The following is a 10,899-nucleotide window of genomic DNA, read 5'->3' on the forward strand; positions in this document are numbered from 1 at the left end:
TGAAATCTTTCAGTTGCCAGGACAGAGTGCAGACAGGCAAGTTAAAGAGTGACATCAATTCTAAGTTGTTATCAAATCATATTCGATTGAAGATCGATTTAATCTGCATGTTCAGCTTTCATATTCAAATCAGATTCAGATGAAGAGTATCAGTTGTGCACAGGGAGTTTAGAGTTTTTCCAGTGAAAAAATATCTTCTCCAAGTATATTTAAGCATTGTTATGATCCCAGCTAATGGTAGTACTAGAAAAGTTTGATCCCAGAATAAAATCTAGCTTGGTAGATCAGATGTTGAATTTTTGCAGTTGCTTAATGTAGTTAGTAACACAAACATATTCACATGAGGTTGCAAGTGTTCCTTAACCACAGAACGTAGATTTATTGCACAAGAGAAAATTTTTGATGTAGTAAATATGTATGAAGTAAATATACATTTTATATACATGTAAAAAAAACACCATTCGAACAATCTTTGCACACATGTCAAGGCATCATTTCAACAAGTTTCCCAATACTTCAGTTTTACAAATACTCAGTTCCAGAAAAATTTCAATCCTTTCCCAATTTTTTAAGTTTTTAACTTAACTGACTCTTCGTAATTTATTTTCCTTGGACTGCACAGAAAGTTTGACAATTGCTTTTCGGGTCCTCTGGTATGAACCTTTCACAATTTTGATGGCCTAAACTTTATCAGTTCCACCTAATTGAAGATTCCCCTGAACTGAAAGCTTGAACCTCCTGCTGGAGAAACTGTTCCCCCTTCTGAACTGAACTCTGTATTCTTCTGAAATGGAATCAAAAATGAAATTTTATGCAGTTCCAATTTGTTGTAAACTCAACAGTTAAGCATTCATCCATTCCATCTACAGGAGTTCTGCTAGACACTTGACGGTCACATGCTTTCTTGGAATTGATGCAGTTGGGTCACTGTTTTGAATGTTCTACCTGATCAAGTAAAACTACCTTCTCAGAACTGATCCAAATTTCAAAATATTTGTCTAGAATCTTTCATCACAACATGAAAGATACAGAGCAGATTGAAGAGATCAAGAGTGATTTGCAAATCTGCCGCAGAGTGAACGACAGCACCACCGTCATCCACAAATAATGAATCTTGTGTCTTTTGTCGTTACTTTAGTTCTGGCACAAAGGCAACAGGTTAAATACTGAAAATGCTGGAGTAACTCAGCAGGTCTGCAGATTCCCTCTCCACAGATGATGCCAGACCTGCTGAGTTTGTCCAGCACTTTTTTTCATTCAAGATCTCCAACATCCACGGTACTTGCTATTATTTCAGATCAACTACTTTTCTGTCATGGTGATATTTAATACTCACACCAGAGGAATGTTTATACTTGAGGTGAACAGCCACTCTTGGGTCGTTTGTAAATAGTATGGGGCTATCTCAGTCTAATTGGGCACCAGCTCACAATTTAAAGATGTCTGTTTCAGATCTCCCATTCATTCAAGACAGTTGCAATCCATCATCATGAAAGGGTTGCAGGGCACACAAAAGCAGTAGAGAAATTTCATCTGCAGTTCTTCTGCTATATCGTCCGGAGTCATTAGGAAGACCATTGACTAGATATTAGTGTCCTCTTGGTGCCAACTCACAAGCGGCCAAGCAAAACTCCTGCAAATTCAGCTGTGATGTTCAGGACAAAATGTCTGAAAAACATCTCCCCTGCCAGTTCCTGATTTCACAACTTTCAAATGGCCAGAATTCCAAATGAGGGACAAAGAAAACATTTCAAAAACCCCTTGAAGTTCTCCTTGAAGCATGGCAGCAATGTAATTGATGACTTGAAAGAGCTTACTATTAGTAGTTCAAACTGTTGACAACCTGTCCATCAAGGTACATCGTGCCAGGAGTCCAAATGCCTTAATGATGAGGAATGGTCGCAGCAGAGAGAGAAAATGAAGTAGATCCTAAACTCAGGATAATACTTTCTCATGGGACATCACATGCCCAAAGATACGCGATTTCAGTCATAGAAATTCACAATTCGGCAAAGTTGTGATCTCAAATTGAAGGACAGCCAATGATACAAGTGGTCAGTGGAAAAAAACTACTTCACCCTTGAGAGTTATTAAATAAACTAATAGATCATAATAGCTGCCTTTGATTCATATTTGAATCAGCTAAATAAGCTTCATTCTGCTTAGTCCCTTTTGAACACTAGGTGGTACTCTTGTTCTCAAAAGCTAATTTTGTTGTGTATTTTTTAACCCTTGGTGAGGAAGGAATGTTTATTCAATCTTATTCAAATTGTAGTTTCTTCCAAGGTTCGATTATCTTAAACTGTCATCCTCTAGTTCCACAGAATAGCAGATTGTAAGCAAATCGTTTTAAATAAGATCAAAATATCCATTTTGTAAGAGAAGATATTTTCCACATGGGACTTTTCAATATAGTAACATGTTAAATTTTGATGTTGAAATATTTGATCTGCAGGAATGATTATTCCTGAAGAATCCAAAGTAGATTTTTTTTGATGATTGTCAGCTTAGATTCTGGGATCTCTTAATTCTCTTTCAAACCCACTTTCCAGAGTCGTTCATTCTGCTCTTCATTCTCGTTAAATTTACTGTGTCTTCCTGCTCTAGTTTCTATGTCCACAGTCCTGTCCCCTAGTTTCCTTTGTTGCTAAGCTGCTGCCATGTCCCGATAGCCACTTGGTCATCCTTTCTTCAACTAGTCTCACTGCCCAGCTCCAACTTTAGTCTTACCAATTCTTGGTGATTGCCATATTTTTAAAAGCTCTTTACAGGAGACATTCCAAGCAATTATGTAAAAAGAAAGAGAAGGTCTAGAGTGTTGGGTTGGGGCAAAGGAAGAGGGCAGTTAATGGAATGGGGGTGCTTAGGAGTTGGTCCAAGTAATGGAACTGAGGACCACAGTGTAAGAGAAATGGTGCAAGGTAAAGGTATTGGATGCAAGCATGGGTACGTGAAGGAATATGAGGGAAGTTGGCTGGTGTATACTTTGTGATTTCATTTGGATATTTCCCCTCCATGACCTGAACACTATTTGAATCCTAACTCCCATCTCCATTTGACCCAGAAACAGTGTAACAAGAAAAATTAATGATTTCTTCAAAACGTCTGAATTTGTAGTTTTTAGTCATCTGTTGTAAACCTTAACAACTTGAGCCTCAGAAGGATTTATCATCTGATTAATAGAATGCTGAGTTAGAACTTTTTGAGGAAAGTTTACTCCATATCTACGTAGAGTTTAAGTACAGGTAGATCATGACTTTCAATGAGGAGCCAAGTAGCAAGGTGCTGTTTTCATGGAGTTTAAAAGAGGAGCAGACAACCTCTATCAGCAGCGTTTGTATTTTCACCTTTAACTGCAGATCTGTGTCCGCCTTGCTTCACTGTTTGAGTTGTATGTAAATCATTGTGAGCGTGAGGTTGTAGACATGCTCGCCGAGCCGGTGGATTTGGTTGCAAATATTCCATCACCCTGCTAGGTAACATCGTCAGTGTGCCTCTGGTGAAGCGCTGGTGTTCTATCCCGCTTGTTATTTATGTGCCTCAGTTAATTGGGGTGTTTGTACCACTTCCGGTTCTGTTTTTCAGTGTTTTGCACACAGGTTCTAATTGTGTGTTTGTTGGAGGAGTTCCGGTTAGAATACCAGGCCTCCAGGAATCCCCTGGCATGTCTCTGTTTGGCTTGTGCGCTTATGGATGTGAGGGACAAAAAGGGACACAGATTCGACTGGGACAACATATCCATAACTGCACAAGTCAAACTGAGACACACCAGGGAATTTCTGGAGACCTGGTATTCTAACCGGAACTCCATCAACAAACACATTGAATTCAACCCTTGTATAAACCACTGAGAAATGGAACTGGAAGCGGTACCAAACACCCCAACAGACTAAGGCATATAACTAACAAGCGGGACAGAACACCAACACATCACGAGAGGCACGCTGACTATGTTACTTAGCAGGGTGACGAAACATTAGCAACCAAACCCACTGACTCGGCGAATATGTCTACAACCTCATCCACACCCCGAGCTACAAATCTTCTCAAACATTGTGAGTGTATTAACCTCATCATTTATTTTACAGTAAACACTGACATTGAATAGAGTTGCAAACATGTCACTTTTCTACCGTGAGAGGGTGCTGGTGTACCTGGAGATTAGCAGCCGTGTCATCCCATCCAAAAATTAGTGCAAGGATAATTTCAAGGAATAGATAATTTTGTTTTCTGACTTTTCTGTTTGGATTTTGTTTTTAAGAGTGAATTTAATATTGGAACAGCTTGAATCGACAAAGCTCCAAAACTCCAATCAGTAGAGATCAAGATTCTAGTGGAAAGTTCTGAACTATGCAGTGTTTGTTTAAAGGAGGAATATCATCAAGCTATTGCGGGTGCTTTTCCTCTTCAAATCATACTATAGATCTGTGCACATAGTTTAAATCATCTGAAAGACAACCCTTGGACAATATTGTGCTCCTTTATTACTGCATGTCGATGTTGAGTTCAAATCCTGGTCTGTGACCTGAACAACTCAAAAAGGACATGTTCCAAATGAAAAAGTTGGCACATCATGAACGGACCTTCACTTAATTTACAAAATTTATTCAGTGGTGTTGTACATTTGAAATTGTAATTTTTTTTTTATTCTGTAGATGGCTAAGTGTGATTGCTGCAAACGTCAAGGTAAACTAAATGAATCTATTAAATGGCATGGACAAACTAAACATTTTTGTAACCTTCATTGTGTCCTTACATTCTGCAATCAACATCACTTAGCAGAAACAGCACCTCAAGAGGGTAAAGGTATTTAATTACAATTATTTTAGTTCTCCCTATGCTGCTGTTCTTTGAGTAGCTTTGAAACAAAATGTGTCTATATTGCTGTTAGAAAATGTTGCTTTGAAGCCAAGTCAACTTATTTCAATTTGTGCTTATTCCCTGTTGTACAAGTCAGAGTCATACAGCGTGGAAACGGACCCTTTGCTTCAACCAGTCTGTGGCAAACATGATCCCAACCTAAACTAGTCATACCTGCCTGCTCCTTGCCCATATCCCTCAAAACCTTTCCTATTCATGTACTTATCCAAATGTCTTTTAAACATTGTAATTGTACCTACATCCACCACTTTCTCAAGAAGTTCATTTCACACTCAAACCACCCTCAGTGTAAAGAATTTGCCTCTCATGTTTCTTTTTAAATCTATCTCTCTTCTAACCTTAAAAATGTGACCCCTAGTCTTGAAATCCCCCATCCGGGGGAAAAGACAACTACCACTAACTCTATCTATACCTCTCATTATTTTATAAATGTCTGTCAGGTTGCCTCGCAACCTCCTACCCTCCAATGGAAAATGTCCGAGCCGATCCGGCCTTTCTCTATGACTCAAATCTTCCATACTTGGCAACATCCTGGTACATCTCTTCTGAACATTGTCCGACTTAATAATATCTTTCCGATAACTGGGTGACCAGAACTGGACACAGTATTCCAGAAGATGCCTCATCAATGTCCTGTACAACCTCAACATGACTTCCTAAATCGAATACTCAAATAACTGAACAATGAAGGCAGGCATGTCAAATGCCTTTTTAACCACCCTGTCTATATGTGACTCAAACTTCAAAGAATTATGTACCTGCACCCCCTAAGTCCCTTTGTTTGACAACACTACCCAGGCCCTACCATTAATTAAGCCCTACCCTGATTTGTTGTTCCAAAAAGCAGTACATCGCAGAACTCCATCTGCTATTTTTCAGCCCATTGACCCACTTGATCAAGATCCCTTTGTTATCTTAGAAAACTTTCTTCACTGTCTACTACGCCACCAATTTCGGTGTCATCCAGAAACTTGCTATGCCTTCTATATTCTCATCCAAATGATTTATATAAATGACAAACGAAAGAGGACTCAGAATCGATCCCTGCAGAACGTTGCTGGTGACAGGCCTCCAGTCTGAAAAGCAATCCTCCACTACCACACAAAAGCAATCCTCCACTACCACACTGTCTCCTGCTGTTAATCCAATTATTTATCCAATTGGCAAGCTCAGCCTGAATCACGTGACCTAACTTTACTAATTAGTTTACCATGTGGAACCTCATTGAAGGCTTTACTAAAATCCACACAAATGGGTCTAGACCTGAAACGTCAGCCTTCCTGCTCCTCTGATACTGCTTGGCCTGCTGTGTTCATCCAGCTCTCCACCTTGTTATCTCAGATTCTCCAGCATCTGCAGTTCCTACTATCTCTCAAACAGTGTCTACTGCTCTGCCATCATCAATCTTTTTGGTAACTTCCTCAGAACTCAGTCAAGTTTGTGAGACATGATTTTCCTCTCAAAACCACGCTGACTATCCCTAATCAATTTTTGCCTCAATGTCCGTAAATCCTGTCTTTTGTAATCATCCCCAACATTTACCCACAACTGAAGTCAGACGCACAGGTTTCTCCTTGCAACCTCTCTTAAAGGTACAACACTAGCCACCCTCCAGTCATCAGGCACCTCACCCAAGGTTATAGATAATGCAAATATTTCTGCAAAGGGTCTGGCAATTTCCTCCCTTACTTCCCACAATATTCTGGGATACATCAGACCAGGTCCTGGAGATTTATCTACCTTTGTATTTTCTAAGACGTCCCAAGCTTCCTCCTCTGTAATGTGATCCTTTTTTTAAAATATCAAAGTTTATTTCTGTGCATTCTCCAGACTCCGTTTCTTTCTCCACAGTAAAAACTGACGCAAAGTATGCATCTAATATCTCTCCTATCTCCTGGGTTTCAACACAAAGATGACCTCCTTGATCTTTGAGGCCCTACCATCTTTTTAGTTGCCCTCATTTTCTTAATGTATTTGTAGAACCTTTGGATTATCCTTGACCTTATCTGCCAATGCAGTCTCATATCCCCTCTTTGCCTTCCTGATTTTTTTCCTTAAGAATACCCCTACACTCTTTGTCTTGATTATGAGATTCAATTGAACGAAGTTGCCTATATCTAAAATAAGATTCTCCTTTATTCGTGAATGAGAGTTTAAATTTAAACTAGTCGGAACTACTATTTGGCAGATTGTATCATGCACACATGGATTTCTTGATGCACATTGACAGGTTGAGGTTTTCATGTACATGTCTTAGTATACTGGTAAACAAAGTTTAGACATCACTACTGTGTCATACATGATCAACGTATTGTCAAATATTGAGATTCCTTCAGCTTGATCTTCAGTGATGTAATGCAGATCACTGATGTATTTAATAACAAATGATAATATACAAGTCAAACATGATTGTCGTTCTTAAATAAGTTATGATTCTCTAATATTTGTATGTGTATTTGTGTTGGCATGTAATCTGTAATATCTGAAAATAGAGGTTTAAAAACTACAGAGTTTCAGTACTAAGACCATTACTATCAGTGTTCACACATAAACATACAGTTTGAACCTGAATTCTTCTCTAATGCTACATCAGTAAACAAGTTATCTTATGAAAGCATTATAAATCATTAACCACGTTTTATTCAACATTCCATGGTATAAAATGACACATGCATTGATTCAAAGTAACGCAGCTACAAAACCTGAATGCTGTGGCACGTTACTTGGAAACTAACCATGGCAATATCCAGTTCCCAAATTTTTTTTTGAGTATTTAACATTTTGATATAAATTGATGTGTCTGCAAAATATCGAGTTTTTAAAAAAATACAGATGTAGATGTAAAGACACAACTTTGTAAAAAGTGTAGGCCCTTTGGGCCTCAGCTGCATTCAATAAAATTATGACTGATTTGATTCCTTCATAATCCCACTTACCCAGGATTCATGTTTATCCCATTTGTTATCAATAATCTATTTAACTCTGCCTTTAAAATGTTCAAAGGCTCTGCTTCTTAGAGGAAGAGAGCTCCTAAAACTAACGCCATGCCATGAGAAAAAGTTCTCCTCATCTCTTTCTTAAATAGTTGACCAGATTTTCCAAAGAGTAACAGTCTCACACAGATTGCGACTTTTTTTTAATGCATGGAGAGCGCTCCACATTTCTGACAGGAGATTCCAATGAAGGCTCCTTCAGAATTGCAGAGCTCTACTCCCAATCTGATAGTTCATTTATTTTGCACAACTGATTGCAGTGAGGAGAGTTCCAGCTGTGTAGGATGCCAGGTAAGTAGAGTTCCAGCTGGGCAGAGAATAGAGTGCAAGGTGACAAGGGGGCCAGATGCATAATCCAGTGTTAAGGATAGGCTGAAGCAGGCAGGAGAAGTCGGGTCTCTGTTGGGGGAGGGCGGAGGTTGCAGGGAAATGGTGCATTGGAGGATGGTGGAATGAGCTCCTTTGGGAGCTGAAGGGTGAAGTTGGCTTTTGAGGGGGTAAAGTGGGTGATCAAGTCCTGTGGTGTGTCAGGTCACTGTCTGGGAGATGTCCGTGGTTTGGGTAGAGTAGTAGTTGGGAGTGTGGGAGGTAAATATGGGCTCAGTTAACTAATTACTCAGGAATTAACTATATATTTAATAGTCTGGCTCTTCCTGGGTAAGTATTTACTTAGTTTCATCAGAACAAATGGAATATCCCAAATTAAATGGCTACCTTGAAACAGTTCAAGAATAGGAGAATTTCCCAGTAGAACCTTCCTGGCAAATTGAAGTTCCTTCAGGGTCTGCTACGATGGTGACTCCAAAAGGTTCCCATGGGCAACTCAGTCTATGCTGGAGTAACAACTGCCCCGCCATCAGAAAATCCAGGTACCTATTTTAAAACAGTGACCACTAGTTCTAGATTGTTGCTCAGTCATTTGAGTGTAGGATTTGGGAAGCCATGCTGAGGTTGCATGGGACATTGGTGAGATCTCTTCTGGAATGCTGTGTCCAGTTCTGATCACCCAGTTATAGGAAGGATATTATTAAGCTGGAGAGGGTTCAGAAGAGATTTACCAGGGTTTTGCTGATCATAGAAGGTTTGACTTGTAGAGAAATGTTGGATAGGCTTGTACTTTTTCACTGGAAGGTAGGAGGTTGAGAGGCAACCTGATAGACATTTATAAAATAATGAGAGGTATAGATAGAGTTAGTGGTAGTTGTCTTTTCCCCTAGGATGGGCGATCTCAAGATTAGGGGGCATATTTTGAAAGTTAGAAGAGGGAGAGATTTAAAAAACGACATGAGAGGCAAATTCTTTAAACAGAGGGTGGTTCGAGTGTGGAATGAGCTTTTTCATGAACATGTGGATGTTGGATACAATTACAACATTTAAAAGATGTTTGGATAAGAATGTGAATAGGAAAGGTTATGAGGGATATGGGCCAGGAACAGGCAGGTGTGACTAGTTTAGTTTAGGATTATGTTTGACATGGACTGGTTGGACCGAAGGGCTGTATGGCTGTATGACTCTGTAAGAGAAAGCTTCCTCTCCACATCCACACTGTTAAAACTCTTCAGGGTCTTGTATGTTTCAAGCAAATCGCCACTTAGTCTTCTAAATTCCAGTGAGTACAAGCTTAACCTGACCAATCTTGTTTCATAAAATGATCTGAATACATCCCGTAAATGAAATGGAATTTGTAATTCTGGTTTGATTATGATGTTGAAACACTGAATTTGTTCTCAGAGGATTACATGAAAAGTTGGTACTTTTTTTTATAAAACAGAATTCAACTTTGATTATTAAAAATAACCAAAGAACAGTTCTGAAGAAGGGTCACTGAACCCAAAATGTTAACTGTGCTTTCTCTCCGCAGACGCTCATGGATCTGCTGAGTTTTAACAGTAATTTCTGTTTTTGTTTCAACTTCAGTTGGTGTTTGGTGATGAACTAGAAGCTACTCAAGATTAAATGTTTTGTATGATTACTAATAATAAATACCATCTTTCAACAGTACCAGTACCAAATCTTCCTAGTGTCCATCGAAAGGAGTCTACTCCTGTTATAGCAAACGTGATGTCGTTAGCTAACACCCCACCAGTACAGAATGCTGCTAATTCAACAACAAGTTTAAATGGTATGGAGCTGCTACAAGCTTGAATTTAACATTTGCCACCTTTTAGCAAAACAGTGTGTAGAGAATTGAACATTTGTTGATTGCTCATTAGTGGAAGACAAATTCCCATCTAATTATGTTGTGCTGTCCTGTCTGAACTTCAGTGCTGTTTTCTTTTTATTGATGTTTTAAAATTTCCTATTTCTGACGGAACATCTTTGTAATTTACCAACCAACAAGCAACCTGATAGTTGCCTGCTTCTAACTCCTTGTCGCTATTCATGAGCAGGTACTGGCAGTTGGTTTGAATAAGTGAATTGCTCCATTTCTTTCTTTCCTTCCCTCCCCATTGTCTTCATGGGACTTATTCTTCTATTGTTTATTGCATCCCTTGCCCAAAAAGTCAATTTTGGAAGCTTATTTTGTTGGGGGAGCCCACTTCCTGCACAGCATAATGGAGCTCTGCTATCCTACAGGCCCCAGCAGCCTTTGAATACCCCTATCAAGTGGCCTTTTCACATGAAAGCCTTCAAGGAAGTATTACCAGGCACTTAGACTGAGGAGTCATTAGGTTACAGTATCTGAGCTTTTATTCTTCATTGTACAGTCATTCAAACACTTCCAATGAGATAGGTGGATAGCAGCTGTGAATTCTGACTGATCAAGGTGAAATAATAACTTTTAACAGATTAGCAGCATGATTCTGGATAGATGATTGTCTGCTACTGTGAGCATTTTCCTCTATCTGAAGTTCCTTTTGTTTTGAATTGTCCATTGATTGCAGGCAACTACAGAACCATAAAAGTGCACACCACAGATGATTATTCAGCCTTTCTTATGTGCTTAGAACATTCACTTCAGCAATCTAAACATATTTAGTTGTCTCAGAGATAGTAGGAACTGCAGATGCTGGAGAATCTGAGA

At 39.1% G+C, this 10,899-nt stretch overlaps 1 protein-coding gene across 4 annotated transcripts in view; it reads left to right on the forward strand.

Moving 5' to 3' along the window:
* Nucleotides 1-10,899, forward strand: part of LOC109937770 (zinc finger MYM-type protein 4-like) — a 119,093-nt gene that overhangs the window by 81,842 nt on the left and 26,352 nt on the right. For 3 of the 4 annotated variants that reach the window (XM_048613091.1, XM_048613092.1, XM_048613094.1), the window contains 2 exons: nt 4,656-4,806; nt 9,874-9,996. In XM_048613091.1, the coding sequence (XP_048469048.1) occupies nt 4,656-4,806; nt 9,874-9,996 (274 nt within the window). The remainder of the gene's footprint in view (nt 1-4,655; nt 4,807-9,873; nt 9,997-10,899) is intronic. The other variant, XM_048613093.1, reaches the window with a different exon arrangement.

The sequence above is a fragment of the Rhincodon typus genome, chromosome 27, assembly GCF_021869965.1.
Source record: "Rhincodon typus isolate 14 chromosome 27, sRhiTyp1.1, whole genome shotgun sequence".
In the NCBI taxonomy this organism is placed as follows: Eukaryota; Metazoa; Chordata; class Chondrichthyes; order Orectolobiformes; family Rhincodontidae; genus Rhincodon; species Rhincodon typus.